Below are 19092 nucleotides of genomic sequence, written 5' to 3' on the forward strand. Positions count from 1 at the left end.
AATAACTGAAAAGTGGGGTGTGCGTAATTATTCAGCCCCCTGAGTCAATACTTTGTAGAACCACCTTTTGCTGCAATTACAGCTGCCAGTCTTTTAGGGTATGTCTCTACCAGCTTTGCACATGTACAGACTGAAATCCTTGCCCATTCTTCTTTGCAAAACAGCTCCAGCTCAGTCAGATTAGATGGAAAGCGTTTGTGAACAGCAGTTTTCAGATCTTGCCACAGATTCTCGATTGGATTTAGATCTGGACTTTGACTGGGCCATTCTAACACATGGATATGTTTTGTTTTAAACCATTCCATTGTTCCCCTGGCTTTATGTTTAGGGTCGTTGTCCTGCTGGAAGGTGAACCTCCGCCCCAGTCTCAAGTCTTTTGCAGACTCCAAGAGGTTTTCTTCCAAGATTGCCCTGTATTTGGCTCCATCCATCTTCCCATCAACTCTGACCAGCTTCCCTGTCCCTGCTGAAGAGAAGCACCCCCAGAGCATGATGCTGCCACCACCATATTTGACAGTGGGGATGGTGTGTTCAGTGTGATGTGCAGTGTTAGTTTTCCGCCACACATAGCGTTTTGCATTTTGGCCAAAAAGTTCCATTTTGGTCTCATCTGACCAGAGCACCTTCTTCCACATGTTTGCTGTGTCCTCCACATGGCTTGTGGCAAACTGCAAACGGGACTTCTTATGGTTTTCTTTTAACAATGGCTTTCTTCTTGCCACTCTTCCATAAAGGCCAACTTTGTGCAGTGCACGACTAATAGTTGTCCTATGGACAGATTCCCCCACCTGAGCTGTAGATCTCTGCAGCTCGTCCAGAGTCACCATGGGCCTCTTGGCTGCATTTCTGATCAGCGCTCTCCTTGTTCAGCCTGTGAGTTTAGGTGGACGGCCTTGTCTTGGTAGGGTTACAGTTGTGCCATACTCCTTCCATTTCTGAATGATCGCTTGAACAGTGCTCCGTGGGATGTTCAAGGCTTGGGAAATCTTTTTGTAGCCTAAGCCTGCTTTAAATTTCTCAATAACTTTATCCCTGACCTGTCTGGTGTGTTCTTTGGACTTCATGGTGTTGTTGCTCCCAATATTCTCTAAGACAACCTCTGGGGCCGTCACAGAGCAGCTGTATTTGTACTGACATTAGATTACACACAGGTGCACTCTAAGCCACTGTATGTTATCGTTAGCATTTTTCATAGCACTTAACTGAAAAAAAGAGGGCAAATGATATGTTTTTCCAACTAATTTCCAATTGCTACTCTAGCAACAAACTGCTCAAAGTAGAATGGATCCTTTGGAAAGTTGTCTGTTATGTTTAGAAGCAACACTGGTTCATCCAGTTAGATGACTTTTTAAATGCTGGAGTGATTCATTCACAAAAAAAAAGTCATTCCTTTGAACATGGTCAGGTACAAGAGCTGAACTGAAAATTAGTGAAAAGGCAGCTAATGTCCAAAGAAAACCTTTGGAAGACCTTCAGAAAGCCTGGAGAACTAAAACCTGGTCACTTAGGACCGCTTTAAAAAGAGTGGCCGGAAAGCCTTGCTCATTGGAAGCAAAATATATGGAAATGAAGGGTGGCTCAAGCCTTTTGCAAAGTGTTCATTTTTATTCATGACTATTTCTTTATCGAGAAGTAAAACGTGGTGCATATCGGTTCAGTCTCTGCTTCAGTAAAGGATCTTTCTAAAAATCTGTTTGTTTTCTCTTAATGCTGAATAATAAATATGTAATATATGACTATGGAATATTAACAACAGCATGAAGACAACATCAGTTAATGTATTTATTTATTTCAGCATAATTAATCAGTACAATTAAACATAAAGAACTTAAATACATATACATACCCAAGAAAAGAATATAATTTAAATACATATATACAGGTTTAAAAATTATTAGGCAAACAACAACAATTTTACATATATGTGTGTTACTATTACTGTAGTTAGCATAAAAATAATTTTTAGAATGGCACATCCGAGACACGTTATCTTCATGAAGCTGTAGTATCATAGCAGATTCTTCATCCGCATACAATTTTAAGATAAAGTTCCTACTACAGCTAACAGATGGCACGGATGGAGTTTTTATTGTAACATATACCCATACATCCACAATTACAACGACATAAAACAGCACAAATAAGAGCATTGAGAGTTCCTGAGAGTATTGAAAAGAAAGAGAAAGAATGACAGATAAAGCTGCTGATCCTGAAGGCAACCATTCAAGCATATGCTCCAATTAAAGAAAAGAATCGTAACAATCACAACATAGTGCTTTTTACTCGCTCAAAGATCTGGTAAACTTTAACTGCAGGGACACAGCCCTCTCTCACAAGGGTGATGGTGCCTGCAGAAAGAGTGAGATAAGCCAGAGTTAGGTGGTGCTTCATAAAACACCCAAAATTTGAATTTTATGCGACTTCTTTTGCGTTCACCTTCATCAATCTTCAAGCAGTTGACCACAGTGGAAGCAACAACTTCATTAGAGTCTCCATCACACAGAACTCCTTGGATCTTGTGTCCGAGTCGACTGTGCCAAAAAAGGGTGGGTAAATGAGCGATTAGCGATCACCTATTAGTAATACTCCACATCGTAAAATAAATTATTTGTCACTCTTCTACAGAAACATTGGCTGTAAAAGGACTACAAATACTGTCACAGGTTAGATCAGTCTATTACTTTGTAAGCTGTTTGCAAGCTCTTACTCAATGACCATGCTGTGGTGGGTGCTGTCTGCCTCTCCACTTGGATTGGCTGAGGTGATAGCAAGTGGTCCAGTAATATTACACAAGTGGCCGGTAACCGTGTGGTCAGGGACACGAATCATGATGCTGTCCCGAGTCCCAACACGGTCATAAGCTGGTCCCACTCCTACACAGACAGATTAAGCTGAGGTGAGTGCTGATAAATGACACAAATTCCAGTAACACCATATTTACGCTGCACTACAAAGTTTACCGAGTTGGAACAGCCAGTCTCCTTTCTTGACAATGCAGCTGATGCCTCCAGGATACACATTCCTCATAAACTCCCAGAGCAGAGGACTGAAAGGAGGCTTGGCTGCCACCAGCTGTTCCACACTAGAAATGCAAATACATATGGGCTTCTCGGCTGGTCTGTCCTGGAACAGGTTATAGATTAATAAGCTTTATACATTACACACACGTGAATATTGAATTAATTTGCCAATCTTTTAATGACTCTTACTTTAATGTTGTATATTTTTTCAATGGCCTGAGGATTTTTGCAGGATGCAGCTAGGGCGTACACAGTGTCTGTCGGAATGCCGCATACTCCTCCTTGCTCCAGAATTCCAGCGATCTTCAAGAGACCGCTGGTAAGTCGTGAGCTGGCTATCGGACATGGCAGCTCTGGCGAGGTTTCCTGCTTCTTTACCTCCTAAGACAGGACACAGTGGAGAGGGCATGTTTAAAAAGTTGACTTTGAGAAGGAGCACAAAGTCAGTTTCATCTCTGCTTACCTTTAGTAAGGGAGGACCCATAGGTATGAGTCTCTCTGAGAAGATGCCGCTCACCAGTGTTGCCAGAATGCCATATACACAAATTATTGCCACCAGTGCAAGCATGGCAACTGTAAAAAAAAAAAAAAAAAAAAGTCATAGTTTTAGAAATAATCAGCTTGACAGTCTCTATAACATTTTATATCATTTTTAATCAAAAGTGAATCCTATGTTTAAAAATGAGGCTTTATCTATACTTACTTTCCAGCCTATATGGCAGTCGCTGGAGGGTTGAGAGCAGGAAACAGACGAGAACAACTTCCATCACAGTCGTCAGAAGCAGCAAAACCAGGTTCTTATAGGCAGCTAACACACACACACACACATAAAAAAATCCTTCTTGAAACAAATAATCCAATCAACAAATCTTCTATTGAAACTAACAGTGAATTTTAATCTTACCAATCAACATGAGGAAACCATTAATGACCAGGAGGGCAATGGCTCCTGCTGTGAAAGCGTAAGCTGCCCCTGTGGAGAGCTGAAGCAGGGTACCTAGAAAAAAAATAACTTGGGTTAAGAATATTTTCTAAATCAGAAAGGGAAATGTCCCCACTAATGTTTGTACTGGCATACCTGCAAATCGAAACCAGGTCCATGTCGCCCATACTCCCACATAGATGGATGAGATGACTGACCCAAACCGGCCACCACCTGTGACTTGCAACCTGCTGACATAAGCCTGGATGATCGCTCCTGAGATCAGGACCCAAGGGATGGTCAGATGAAGGAATGTGGGATTCATACTGGACACCTTAGAATGAATAGCTGACAGAGCTGCGACCCCATTTAAAAGGTAAAACAGAACATCGGACGCCTGGTCAGTGTGGGGCACCATCTCACTGCCTACTTGTTGCGACTTCCCCCACTTCAAAGCCTTCTTCATATTTGCAGTGGAGACAGGCTGCTTCCCTACAGGGATTAGTAACTTTTCTGCTATACTGTTGATGAGACGTGCAAAGGTGCCATAGATGGAGACTGCGGTAAACAGAGCGCAAGCTACACCAAAGAAGATGTAGTAACCCTCAAGTGGAATCTGGGGTACTGATGAAACTGTGACTAGGACAAAGAGCATGTTGTGGATCAGTTCTAGGATGTCCATATTCAGACTTCCCACACACAGAATCAAGCCTGCCACCACAAAGAACCAGTTTCCCACCATTGCTTCTCTAGCAGAGCCTACTTCGCTCTTATTTCCGATCAGAGCAGACGCCACAAACTCACCCCAAGCCTTAATCAGCCAATATGTGGCATGAAATCCAAACTTTGTAGTGTGGTAGCAGTCTTGGCGCAGATGGGCATAGTAGCTAGAGAACAATTGGGCGAATGAGATGATTGAGATCCAGGCAGCTCCTAAACCAAATGACTTCATGTACCCGAAGCTGTAGAAAGCAAAGATGAAAGGAGCTATAGAGTCACAGAAGAAACCCAACGCCATTGGTTCGGCATATTTGGTGTTTTTCTTCTTCTCTTGGCCAATGCTCTGGGCACTTGCTGAGTTTCCAATTCCTAAGAGAAGAACATTAAAGAGGGGGGTCCCAAAGCCTTTGAGGGCTAGACGTTGGGTCAAACCTTTGAGGAGCAGTACAGCTGAACCGTAGATGGCAAACATCAAAATGAGCAACTCCAGGACCCCGGATACTACGAGAGCCCAGGAGCTTGCTACTATAGCCACTGCTTCAAAGATTAAAGTGGCAGTGATGGCCCCAAAAACAAAAGGCATGATGTAGTTGACTGTGGCAGAGCAAAATGCCAGGAGAAAGGACAGTAAAATGTAGGGGATCAGACCCGCAATGGCTGACTCTTTTATGGACAGGAAGAAATAGCCACCTGGTGTCTCTGCGGAGCCATTCAGAGATATGTTGGTCATGAGGTCAGTGGACAGAGACAAATTGCTTGTCTGATTTGTTGTTTGATTGTCAGAGACACCAAAGTAGATTCGGGTCGCCCCATAACTAGCCCAAAGAGCAGCATAGCCAATAAAGGCAGTGCCACTCAGGTGATCGTATTTTCTAAAGGAAAGTAGCCCGGCAATAAGTTGGCATATACCGCCAATCAGGATGAGATGAACACCTGTTAAATAAAATGAAAATGACTTAGTTAAATCTTCCGTTATTTTTAATTTTTTTTTACATTATTATAGCTGAATGTCAAAAATATGTACCTGCAAGTATGTTCTCCACCCCATATGCTTCTTTGCCAGTGTGGGCTGCATTGAAATTCTGCAGAAGTACGAGGAATGCACTGATCCCATTGGCTAGCATGCCCAGTACTCCTGGTTCCCCATAGAAACTGGCAGGAAACCCTTCTGGTGTTGCCATGATAGTTTTGCTGTCAATCTACAGATGTGTAACGAAGCAAATGAGGCAAACAATGCAAATCATTCAAAATAAATTTCAGATTCTGTCTTAATCTTCTTTTCATCTGGCTAATGTAATGTAGTGTTAAAACAACTTAAACATTGTGGGAAAATACATTAAAAAAATGAATAAATAATTCTAAATAATTATTTATAGATTCATGAGTCATTTTCACATAAAAATAGAAAAAAAAGTAAATTAAAATTCTTAGAAATATTCCAAAAATACACTATACAGCATACTGAATCACACAGCTTCACTTACATCTTGTTAATTAACTATAGTTAGGCTAAAACAATATGTATCTCACTAAACATTTAAGGCTGAGGGGCTGTCATTACAGGCTCTCCTAAAGGCAGCAGAGACACACACAGAACTCGTATTCAACTTTCCTGCTCCAGTAACTGAAAATTGTCACTGAGCGCTAACAGGGAATTTTATTCATATCTAATGAAAAACATTTACTGAATATTTAACAGAAAACAGGCTCTGTTAGATCAATTATATAGTGTCATTTAGCTTGTATTTAACTTTAAATGGTTACATATTTTTTAACCAAGTAAAGCTATTTAGCTCACGTAAAAACATCATCTTAATCAGTACAGCTTTTTAAGTTGTAGTTGGGTTACATGTTCCTCTAAAAAGTAAAGTAATAAAGAAAGTGAAAATAAAGTCATACCTGTCAGAGAATCTTAGAAAGATGAACGGGCAAAGTGCTCTGAAGCTGGAATGACAGTTTGCCATAAATAAGGCTTCATGTAGGAGGAGTTGCTGTAATTTCCCCTGTCCCAAAGCCCTTAGATGTGACATCATCTTTGCACTTTGGACAGTAAATCTCAATCTTTCCTCCTCCTCCTGCTGTGGCGATGGTGATGTTGAAGACGTTGCCCACAGTGGAAACTCCTTTTTTTTAAATGATAAGTCTTTGTTATGGATATGCCTGCCCTTCCCCGTTCCTTTGAGTCAGGTATAAGATGTCATTGTAGTCCTGGACTATATAAGGCAGGTATCGTCTCACACTTAGAAGCATCAGCATCCCTGCTGCTGGTAAAACTGCTGCATTCAGAAGAAAAAGAAAGAAGGACAGTCAACTTGACAGAAACACCAGACTGGAACCATGATTTCAACTGTAAAGGTAAAAGTTATTTTTGTATTACTATTTTTAGTAGAAAACATTCATAAGTCCAATCAACGAAATAAATATGCCTCAATTTAAAACTGGCTGCCGGGCTTAATTCAGTCAAGTGAATAAGAAAAACATAAATCCTAATATCATATTTTTGCAGTGTGTAGTTGTTTCTCTGAGTAGACAGCAGAGTGATACTTAAATGAGCTCTTGGTAAATTTTCAGCAGGTTAGTCATGCTGTCTTACACCTGTTACAGCAGCATCGTGTCAGCACAACAGCTCTTTCAAAAAAGTCACACGGCTGAGTTCTACTCATTACAGTGATGCCGATGTTTACTTAGACATTAACAAAGCCAGAGTAGAAAATAACTGTCTCTAGAGCGTGAATAGATCTGAGATGTTTTAAAAAGAAAGTACAATGTGTGTTAATTTCAGCATGGTTGTTGCTAATAAGATTTTGCGCTCTTTGTCCTGTAGAAAGCCATTAGACCTGTGTGGGCTGCCAGAGCAATCCATAAATCTGCAGTGGAAGGTAAAACCTTTGTTGTGTTTCACTCTGTCAGTTCACCAGGAAACACATTGTGAAACACACGTTTCACATTTTCCTTTTGCTTAGTCCAGACCGTGTTTTTTTTTTTTCCTCATTGCATTCTTCATTCATTCACTCCTCCCTGCAGTCTTGAAGCAGCCAGCGCCCGAGGACACAGTCACAGCCAGCTTTGGGAAGTTTATCAGTGAAATTAAGCCCCAGCACCTATCCCCTGTAGTGCTCCACCGCAGTAAAAGAATGGTGCTGGACAGCATTGGAGTTGGGCTGATCGGAAGCACAACAGATGTGTTTGAACTGGCCCTCCAGCACTGCCAGGTGAGTTGGGGAAAGGGATTAAAAATAAAGGTTTCTTATTAATGTTTCCTCCCATATAAGGCAGTAAGACAGGTGAAAGCAGAAGCCTGACCTTTTATTTTTGTTTTAAATTTCCTTTCTTTCTGATGATTTTTTTAGTTTAGGTGTTTGTCATATAACTTACACAGAAACCTGTTGAGGTCCCATCGTTATTTAAAGCTTTTAAACGTTTAGTTTGTGTGTGTGAATGTGTGTGACTGTGTACACTGAGAGTGTCAAATGTTGCATTGTGCTTACCTGTCTCCGTCGCTTCCCCTCAGAACATGTACGCTCCTGGTGACACCAGCTCTGTGTACGGACGCAAGGGCATCAGACTCTCCCCAATACTGGCAGCTTTTGTCAATGGAGTGGCGGTGAGTATGAATAAGTGGAACAGATGTGTCAGCATGCCCCAGACAATTTCATGTGCACAGAAACCCATACCACTCCTAAAAAGTTGCATGTGTGTGTGCTCGGTTTTTGGTCCAATCCTGGGTGGTAAACAAAAGTAGGAGTTGGTGGAAAATCTCAAAAATTTCCATCATTACATCAGGACATCTGCAAACATTGCTTTTTAAAGATGCCATCAGAGTGCCAAGCTCATTTCTATAGCCTGTGTTAGTCTCAGACAGTAAAAGATTGTAAAGTGAGAGGATTTTCTAATGAAAAGCCGCCTGTGACCGAGTTTAGCCAGGAAGAGTGTGCGCACTAAAAATAATAATGTGAGTGTAGAGAGCTAAATTACATCATTTAAACACAAACACGATGCTTGGTACTGGGTTATTTCAGAAACAGCAAGCACCTGTTTTTGCCCTAAGCTCAGGAAATGTATCAGTAGCCATCTAATTCATTTTAACATTAAACTAATGCTGTGCAGGGCTGTGATGTCCAATCATTTGATCATTAAAAGCTTTTTGGTTCAGACTCACTCCATGGACTTTGATGATACGTGGCACCCTGCCACTCATCCCTCCGGAGCTGTCCTTCCTGCTGTGTTAGCTCTCAGTGACATGATGCCAGCTAACAATAAGCCCAGTGGCCTGGACTTCTTACTGGCTTTCAATGTTGGCATTGAGATTCAAGGCCGACTACTGAGGTTCTCTAATGAGGCCCACAATATCCCCAAGAGGTGAGTGCTTTAGAGCTCTATAGCGACATTACAGTATGCTATGCTTAACTGATTGTATCATTGATATTAGGTTAGTTTCTCATTGACAATTCTGCATAGATGACTCTAGCTCTGCTGATCTCTACCCTGCAGTTTCCAAGCAGGCTGCAGAGGTGTAATGCACCGTCTATGAATTGTGTCAACAAGCTCTAAAAGGCGTGTTTTTGTGCTCATGCGGGAACAGCTGAGACTCTGTGGGTAGTTTTAGCACTGCTTAGCCATGTGGAGCAGAAAATGACAGAGGACTCTTTTTGCCATGTGCTTACACCCTCAAATGTGTCACCACATTATGTGCTTGTTGATTACTAAAATGACCAAAAAACTCTTACCACTCATGAAATGAGCTCACTTACACAAGTGAGAGGCTGTTTGGAAAAACAAATTTTCAGACAGGAGCTCTATTATGACCATTACGATATGTAGCACCCATTTAAGACAACTAACCAAAGTTTCTGTTTCTTTCTGATGAATTTTCCAACAGGTTCCACCCTCCTAGTGTCGTAGGCACTATGGGAAGTGCTGCTGCGTGTGCACGCCTCTTATCTCTGGACCCCACCCAGAGCAGTCATGCATTGGCTATAGCTGCTTCTCTAGCAGGAGCCCCAATGGCTAATGCTGCCACTCAGTCCAAACCCCTCCACATTGGCAATGCCTCCCGTTTGGGGCTAGAAGCAGCTCTCCTGGCCTCCAGAGGCTTAGAGGCAAGTCCTTTGGTCCTAGATGCGGTTGCAGGGGTAGCCGGCTTCAGTGCTTTTTATGAAGATTATGTGCCACAGCCTTTACAATCACCCAGTAGTGACAGCCATATGTTCCTGCTGGAGGAACAGGACATTGGCTTCAAACGCTTCCCTGCTCATCTGGGGATGCACTGGGTGGCAGATGCTGCAGCCTCAGTCCATAAGGTTCTCGTTGGAGTTGGCCCTGGCACCATCTCCCCAGCTCAGGTGGAGGACATCCTGCTCAGAGTCCCCAAATCAAAGTACATAAACAGGCCTTTCCCAGAGTCTGAGCACGAGGCACGTCACTCCTTCCAGTTCAATGCTTGCACTGCTCTCCTGGATGGAGAAGTGACAGTGCAGTCCTTCACCCCCGCTGCCATGGGCCGCCCTGACCTGCACGCTCTGCTGAGCCGTGTTCGCCTGGAGCATCCCGATGACAACCCCGCTAATTTCAACCGCATGTACGGTGAAGTCCAGCTGACCTTGGTTGGGGGCGACATTGTGAAGGGACGCTGCGACACCTTCTACGGTCACTGGCGCAATCCACTGTCCAAAGACAGCCTGAGAAAGAAGTTCAGGAGCAACGCAGAGGTGGTGCTTCCCTCAGAGAAGGTCGAGCGGCTGATTGAAGTGGTGGAGGACCTGGACCAGCTCAGGGACTGCAGGAACCTTCTCTCACAACTGCAATAGACTTTGGTTTTGTTGGAGTTACACAGTAGCCTAACAGCAACACAAATATTCTTGCACATAAAAATATTCAAATATGAAAAAATCTACATTTTGAGCCATCTGACAATTTTAATATTGTAATATAGACATATAATGTTATTATCTCGGTTCACGGAAAAATCAATATTTTGAGATAATAAGTTACATTACAAAGGGAACATAGGTGGGTTCTATCTACTGAATGCTCTCCAGTATTGCTGCTGTTTATACAATGTATTAAGAGTTGTGCTTTTCCAAGCAATGGATTCCTAAGCGGGTAAAAGGTTGCTGCTTTTAATCTATATATCTGTTTCTATTGTCCTTCAAAGAAGATAAATTCAGTATTTCTGTTTGTGTGTTTTCATCTAAATAAAATTACAAAAAACACAAAAAGCATTGTCTGACATGTTCTGTGTTACATATCCCAGAGGTGCTTAAAGAGTCAGCTAGCTAATGATGTAATAAAGTAGAGCCCCAATGGTTTGTCAATAAATGAATCACACCCATTAGATAATTTAAAACTCAAATACATGGCGTGGTATCTGATTTGATTATAAGAAGAAATATGCTCGTGTACTTCAGCTGACACCATCAGAACATCTACAGAGCGAAAGAAAAAGTTGATAGCTGGTTTTATGTTTCAAGTGTGTTTATTTGGAGTGCAAACAAAAAGATGCGATAAAATGCAAAATAGCGCTGGGGAATGTAGGCTGGTTTCCTCATTCCTGCTCCTTGAGCGTATGTGTGTTTAATGATGTGTCCACTTCAGTCTCACACAGTGAACTGGAATAAACTTGAGTTTGGATCGTAAATGAATAATTTCACAAATTAAAACAAATCAAACTGAGATTAATGAAGCAGAAAAGAAAAGTCACTTTTAAGTTAATCTTTAAACTAAGCAACAGTATCATTACCTTTGGTGCCATTTCAGTGGTTTCCCCTATTTCATAAACCTTTGTCTGGTATTCATCCTCTTATGCATTCATATTCATATTCATCCATTTTCTTTCACTTATTCAGTTTAGGGTTGCAGGGTTGCCGGGGGGAGGGGGGAGGGGAAAGAAGAGTATTTTGCTTTCAGTTATAATAATAACAATTAAACATGATATCTGTTCTGTTTTTCAATGCTGATAAACAGCTTCATAAGAGATAACTGTATGTTTTATTTATTTATATTTTTCTTTAACTGTGGGCCAGCAACTGAATTTTTAACATTTTTCCGTTATAAGACGAAGGCTGGATAATGCTCTTCTATTTTTTCCTTTGGTAGCTATTTTTTCCTTTAGTAACTATTTTTTCCTTTTGTAGCTATTAATGTGAGGTCTAAACATGTGTCCAAAAATGTGCTGAAGCAAGCAACATAATGCCAACAAAAAGAACTATTAGTGAGGTGGGAAAGACTTTGGGAGTGGCAGATAAAGGCTTCCTAACTGCATTCGTAACTGCTATGTTGGCCTTTCACAAATGAAAAACAAAGAAAAAGTACGAGTTTGCTAACACTTGTTGGGGGCGACATTGTGAAGGGATGTTGCTACACCTTCTACACTCTCTGGTCCAATCCACTGTCCAATGACAGCCTGAGAAAGAAGTTCAGGAGCAATATTTGTATCCATCCATCCATCCATTCACTGCCGCTTATCCTTTTCAGGGTCGCGGGGGGCGCTGGAGCCTATCCCAGCTGTCATAGGGCGAGAGATTTAAATTTAAATCTTTAAATCTGTTTCTATTGTCCTTCAAATTCAGTATTTCTGTTTGTGTGTTTTCATCTAAATAAAATTACAAAAAAACCGCCTAAAAAGCATTGTCTGACATGTTCTGTGTTACATATCCCAGAGGTGCTTAAAGAGTCAGCTAGCTAATGATGTAATAAAGTAGAGCCTCACTGGTTTGTCAATAAATGAATCACACCCATTAGATAATTTAAAACTCAAATACATGTTGTAGTATCTGATTTGATTATAAGAACAAATATGTACATATACTTCAACTGACACCATCAGAACTTCTACAGAGCGAAAGAAAAAGTTGATAGCTGGTTTTATGGTTCAAGTGTTTTTATTTGGAGTGCAAACAAAAAGATGTGACAAAATGCAAAATAGTGCTGGGGAACGTAGGCTGGTTTCCTCATTCCTGCTCCTTGAGCGTATGTGTGTTTAATGATGTGTCCACTTCAGTCTCACACAGTGAACTGGAATAGATGAAGGTGTCTGTCTTTGGATCGTTAATGAATTACATTTGGTGCAATTTCAGTGGTTTCGTTGATCTCATAAACCTTTGTCTCTTATTCAACCTCTTATTCATTTATTCATCCATTCTCTTTCACTTATCCAGTTCAGGGTTGTGTTGGGGGGTTTCCATCCTGTCCCACCTCTATCATGGGCAACCTGAATAGGTTGTCAGTTCATTAAGTGTCTTATATCACATGGAAACATTTAACCATATAACTGTGTAAAACTGAAAAACTATGGTGTATTATCTGATCATCAAAGGTGTGTCTTTAATAAACATTTGATAAGGACACAGTTTCTGTAATTTTCCCTCTGTACCCCAGTGCAATGGATTTAAAAGGAACCAAGCCAGGTATGACATAAGTGTGACCTTTCAACTTTAATAGACAATAAGAAACATGTTTGATGAACCATTTAAAAATTACAATAATACCCCCCACCCCGAAAACTGTCCCTCTATTACCAAGGGGTCAAAAGTAATGATTTAAGTAACTGAAGTACTAAATGGTGTTATGGGCAGATGTGGTTCACTGTATAGCAGAAAGAAGAGTATTTTGCTTTCAGTTATAATAATAACAATTAAACACGATATCTGTTCTGTTTTTCAATGCTGATAAACAGTTTCATAAGAGACAACTGTGTGTTTTATTTGTTTATATGTTTCTTTAACTTTGGGCATGGAACAGAATTTTTAACATTTTCCATTATAAGACGAAGGCTGGATAATGCTCTTCTATTTTTTCCTTTGGTAGCTATTTTTTCCCTTTAGTAGCTATTAATGTGAGGTCTAAACATGTGTCCAAAAATGTGCTGATGCAAGCAAATAATTGCCAACAAAAAGAACTATTAGTGAGGTGGGAAAGACTTTGAGATTTGCAGATAAAGACTAACATTCCTAACTGCTGTGTTGGCCTTTCACAACTGAAAAAAAAAAGTTGAGAGTTTGCTAACACTCGTTGGGGGATACGTTGGTTTTATAGTTACACAGAAGCATAACAGCAACACAAATATTCTTGCAAATAACTATATTCAAATCAAAATATGAAAAAAATATACATTTTGCATATTGCAGAGCTGAAATATAGCAAAATACATTTTGAGCCATGTCACTATTTTTAATATTTGTAATATAGATTTATGTTATTATTATCCTGATTCGTGAAGAAATCAATATTTTGAGATAGTAAGTTTCATTACAAAGGGAACATAAGTGGGTTCTATCTACTGAATGCTGTCCTGCATTGCTGCTATATATACAGCATATTAAGAGTTAACAACGCTTTGTGCTTTTCCAAGCAATGGATTGGTAAATGGGATAAAAGGTTGTTGGTTTTAATCTCTATATCTGTTTCTATTGTCCTTCAAAGAAGATAAATTCAGTATTTCTGTTTGTGTGTTTTCATCTAAATAAAAATTTTTTAAAAAACACCTAAAAAACATTGTCTGACATGTTCTGTGTTACATATCACAGAGGTACTTAAAGAGTCAGCTAGCTAATGATGCAATAAACTAAAGCCACACTGGTTTGTCAATAAATGAATCGCACCCATCAGATAATTTAAAACCAAATGCATGTTTTAGTATCTGATTTGATTATAAAAACAAATATGCTTGTGTACTTTAACTAACACTATCAGTTGAAGTACAGGCCAAAAAATGTGCTGATGCAAGCAAATAATTGCCAACAAAAAGAGCTATTAGTGGGGAGAGAAAGACTTTGAGATTGGCAGATAAAGACTTTGGTACATTCTTAACTGCTGTGCTGGCCTTTCACAACTGAAAAAGAAAGTTTGTCGATGCATCATTCTTACATAACTACAATCCAATCTAGCTGTTAAAGTGGATAAATGCCAGACAAAGTTGGAGAACTACACGCATATGTATTTACACAGGGAGGTTATCACTGAATATTGCTTAATTAGAAAATATAATAGTAGATGATTAACAGAGAGTTTGTGTGTTTAGGGGTTTTTTATATGGAATAAAGATCATAAAAAGATGTTATAAAATGCAAAATAGTGCTGGGAAATATTGTTGTTTTCCTCATTCCTGTGTCTTGTGCTTATAAAGACAATATTACTGATATAAGGAATAACAATAATAAGGAAACAATAGAAGGAAGGATATAAACTATTTTTACCTTACGGGATAACTGTGACGCTTGTATCACACATCATTCATTATAATTCCATAGTGTCCATATATGGACACTACACTGTTTCATCGTGAAAAGGATTACAGCTAAAATACCCTCCTCTGTGTTAAAGCCCATCTACGATGAGGAAAACCCTTAATATGATGCAACATGAATCCTTTTGTATTGGGACACACTGATCAACAAATCAGAGAACTCAAACACAGTAGGCACGAATACCACAGGTTCAGCTATTATACTTTTTACACCCACATCAAAACAGACAATATAACGGTGGTGCAACACCAACCCTCCCAACGCTCATCGATACTGCTTCTGTTGTCAGGTAGCATAGGGGGTGTTTACAAGTGGGTTATCTGTGTCATCAGTGGGCCTTTTCCTTGACAACAAAACAAAAACTAGAACAATGAGCATTCATGCTAAAGGGTTAAAAATCAGTGGAAGACAATAAAAGGTATGTTTGTTATGCAAACGTCACTTTAACATTAAGGGAAAGTCCTGAATGGGAGAATTGTAAACTGACTGAGAGCTCTGGAGAAAGAAAACAGGTTATATAAGACTTCTGGTTTCAGTTTTTCATGAGTAAAAACTCGAGTCAAATAGCCTGTAGCTTAAAGACTATGTGAAATTCAAAGATCTAAACAACTCTGCAAGGAAGCAGCTTTAGTGTATTCCCTGGAAAAATTAATTCAGGGCTTCCTTCTGGAAAGAGACTTGACCATTGATTATTTTGGTGACCAAACCTTGACACACAAGATGATGACTTAGGAAGTGAATGAATGCCTTCATGCTCAGGAATAAAGAGAAACCTGAGCTGGAGGATATTGTTAGGCATCTGAAGACTCAATCATCCTTCACTAATATGGAAGATTTTCAGGAACAAGGTGAATTACTATAACTAAAGGCAAACTTCCCTGCAAACCTGAAATGTAACATAGCCCTTGTATATTTACTACTCCATGAACTCTAAGCGTGAATTACTGGTGTGCAATTTTGGGTTGCAGCAAACATTATATTAGTAGTTCATCGCTGGGTGTCTGAGACGTGTGCCTTCCTTTGGTTCCTGCTGTGATAGTGATGAAGTTTCCATATAACAATAGCTGGTCAGGTTACTTGTGACTGACAATGATAAACAGTATTATGTTTTCTGTCCAGTGATAAATGGGAAATCGGCTTTCCGTCCTGTGACGGGGTGGATATAGTCAATAACTGGGTCATCTGTAGTGTCTTGTTATGGACATGAAAAGAAAACACTCACGTTTGAATACTTTGAATGGGGAAAAAAATTAGAATATAAAGACGACAATAGCAGTGGCACCACTACCAGAACTAAATTTGTATTTATTTGTTAATAAAGTTTTTTTTTTAACTTATAACATCCATGTGATTGTTCTTCACTAAATCATAGAAACGTGTAAAAAAAACTTTATAATCATCTAAACAAAAGCTGAAGAGGCAAAGTGCATGAAAAATGTACTTTGTGCCACCGCCAAAACTCTGGGCCATAACTGTAGCTCATATCCCATGTTTAAATGGAACATTGTGTATGTCTGAAGCAGCAATAAAGAAATAATATAACATGGGTGAGCCAAAAGAATTGTCTCACTGTGGGGTTGAGAAGCTAGAGAAAGGGCTTACCTGTTCATGAAAGCGCTTCAATATTATGTTATATACAGTTCAGTATACAGCAGTAATTTTAGCCATTCAATATAAGCTGCCAGAAGAGCTCCAAACCTCTCAATGCATCAACATCAGTACATCAGCACTCCGGGAGCTTCATGGGATGGATTTCCATAGCAAAGCAGCTACTGCAGATGCAACGTGAAGGTGGCACAGTACTTTAGTTCATACAGTGCTTTTTCAGGTAGCGTTTTTCAAATGTTTAGGCCATCTCAGTGTTTTGGCTCTTCGATAAATCCACACTGACTACATAATGTTGACATCAGACTTCTTTGTTATTCTTCTCCAACAAAATTATCTGATTAGATGCCTTATGTTAGTGTGCCGTAACTATCGATTTACTGCGATCTCACAGCCTCTACCACAGCACACTTATAAAATAGTTTTAGTACTACTCTTGCATGTAAATAACTTAAATGCCAGGATTTTATTTTTCACTCTTAAACTAATGTGCAGGTAAACGTTGTAATGCTGAGTAATGCAACTGTAGTGCTGCATTAATAAATGGCTTAAGAACCCAAAGTGACAAAAACAACACAAGAAATGGTAACAGAAGGAGCAGATTTTTATCTTGTTTCCAAAAATGTTATTTAAAAAAAGCAGAAATCCAACAGAGCCTTTGGTGCACATTATAACCTTTTATTTTCCTCTGCAAAGCAATGTCACAGACAGAGTTATATAAAAAACTTCATAAGTGCCCATTTAAACTTGTGGATAAACATCCTCTGGTAGTATTCTTCACTTTTTCTACTAAACTGTGCCTGCACTGCCTTGTCCAAACACAACTAAAACAGAAACTTAAGCAGAGCTGAACATCCACACCCTGTCCTAATGACTCATAACATAAGTCATTAAAATAACAGTTTAAACTAAATACAATTATAGTAAACGCAATAATTTTGCATTGTATACCAGACTAGAATGAGTTTGGTGGGCTGGTGAGTTGTTTGACATGTCAGTAACCAAGGCCAAAGAAGTATCAAGAAGAGTCCTTTGCTGTTGACTGGTTATAGTTTGACACTTCAATGAGATTTTGGTCAGGATCTCTAAAGTACAGTGAGGTGATGGTCCCCACAGCCCCCGTCCTCTCCACGGGACCCTCTTCAATCTTGACTCCACAAGCCTGCAAGAGGAGAAAAGACCATTTTAACAAGCACTGATTTTTTTCTAACTTCCTTTCCTCAAAATGGTTACATAATATGACCTGTAAAATCAAAACCACTTAAGGAATTGTGTGAACTACCTTAAGATGAGCAGCTACTTCAGCTAGAGGGGTTTTGGTTATGAGGCACAAGTCTGCAGAGCCAGAGGTTGGATGCTTAGCTTTTGGTTCAAACTCCTGCCCCCGCTGGTGAAGGTTAAACTTCTGCTGCCCAAAGCTCAGAGCCTTGCGGTTTCCCTTGAAAATGCAGATAAGATGTGAGTGGGTGTACAGAAGACTCCAGGCTCAAGACTCATAATCAAAGCATGCCACCTAGTGGACATTTGTTTTAAAACCATGGCAGTTCACTTTTTCTACTGCAAAACAATGATTTGTCATTATAATAAACAAGCGTATTTAATAGAAACATGTCCAACAGCAATAATAATAATAGCAATGGGGTTTTACTGTGCATACCTTAAAAGTGACCACCTCCATGCCAAGAACTGAGCTGTAAAAACTGATGGTATCTGGCACACTTTTCACTGTTAGCACCAAATGATCCAGATGGCTCACTTCAACGGGACAGGTTCTTTTGTATTTGACAGTTCCCAGTGTTTGAAAGCTGGTAACCTACGAGAGAAAAGAGAACAAACTTTAATTAAGAGTTGACTTTGTCGCCAGGAATAGAAAATGCTGTAGTTGAGCTGAGTGCCAACAGCGACGCTCCGTGGTGAGTGTGTGTGCTTCAGCCCGTAGACGTGTGAGAGGTGAAAGGAAGTCGTATACACCGGTTAAAAACAAATCGACTTAGCTTTTGTAGCTTTCTAGCCCATATCCTTAGCTCGTCAATATAAACTCGAGCCACTTACACCATTAACCAACTTCACAACTCGGTTCCGTCGCTTCCCTAAAAACGGAAGTCTAAACTGTTTTTGCGTCTAAACATCTGCAGCCTGTCAAAGTTTACGGGGAAAGAGTGGTGATAGGTGTGCACTGTTAGCCACATTTCCAGATAATAACGCATTTTACCTTCAGACAGCTCTTCTGAAACTGCCATAAACGACCTCCAGCTGCCCGGAGCGCCATCCTGCCGTGATCTGACAGCGGTAGGCTACTTCCTCGTTTTTTCCACTCGTGTCCTGTGAAACATTTACCACAGCACAATGGCCGTACGTTTATATGCTTGTCGAAACATGCAGTTTATGCAGAGTGCATGGGCATAAATAAGGACCATTGTTTTTTGTCTGTCGGCTGGGATTCTGAGGGGTAATAACAACACTAATCGTTGTACACTATAATGCTTTAACAGATACACCTGTGCAGGTACGGCTGCCCTGCCGTAAAGTGTAATCATGCCTTTAATGTAAATAATAGTCTGAGTTTTGTTATTGTTAATGA

General features: G+C 40.0%; 3 protein-coding genes across 3 annotated transcripts; 1 reads left to right on the top strand and 2 right to left on the bottom strand.

Annotated features, from left to right (window-relative positions):
• Positions 1–1857: 1857 nt before the first annotated feature.
• si:ch211-153b23.3 lies at positions 1858–6624 on the bottom strand. The gene is made up of 11 exons (XM_031745275.2): positions 6562–6624; positions 5687–5861; positions 4099–5595; positions 3925–4017; positions 3724–3828; positions 3484–3593; positions 3210–3401; positions 2961–3123; positions 2708–2873; positions 2437–2531; positions 1858–2348 (listed from the first exon to the last, which is right to left on the bottom strand). Exons 2-11 carry the CDS (start codon positions 5841–5843, stop codon positions 2263–2265), a joined length of 2664 nt encoding a protein of 887 aa, XP_031601135.2. The 5' UTR covers positions 5844–5861; positions 6562–6624; the 3' UTR covers positions 1858–2262.
• irg1l (immunoresponsive gene 1, like) lies at positions 3762–10845 on the top strand. Its single transcript, XM_031745320.2, has 7 exons — positions 3762–3814; positions 6907–7017; positions 7487–7541; positions 7687–7874; positions 8174–8266; positions 8816–9021; positions 9542–10845. Exons 2-7 carry the CDS (start codon positions 7000–7002, stop codon positions 10467–10469), a joined length of 1488 nt encoding a protein of 495 aa, XP_031601180.1. The 5' UTR covers positions 3762–3814; positions 6907–6999; the 3' UTR covers positions 10470–10845.
• Positions 10846–17168: 6323 nt separating this feature from the next.
• On the bottom strand, positions 17169–19023 carry glod5 (glyoxalase domain containing 5). The gene is made up of 4 exons (XM_031745254.2): positions 18724–19023; positions 18169–18324; positions 17794–17949; positions 17169–17673 (listed from the first exon to the last, which is right to left on the bottom strand). The coding sequence occupies exons 1-4, from the start codon at positions 18778–18780 to the stop codon at positions 17530–17532; spliced, it is 513 nt and encodes a 170-aa protein (XP_031601114.1). The 5' UTR covers positions 18781–19023; the 3' UTR covers positions 17169–17529.
• Positions 19024–19092: the final 69 nt, after the last annotated feature.

Source organism: Oreochromis aureus, linkage group 2 (genome assembly GCF_013358895.1).
Source record: "Oreochromis aureus strain Israel breed Guangdong linkage group 2, ZZ_aureus, whole genome shotgun sequence".
In the NCBI taxonomy this organism is placed as follows: Eukaryota; Metazoa; Chordata; class Actinopteri; order Cichliformes; family Cichlidae; genus Oreochromis; species Oreochromis aureus.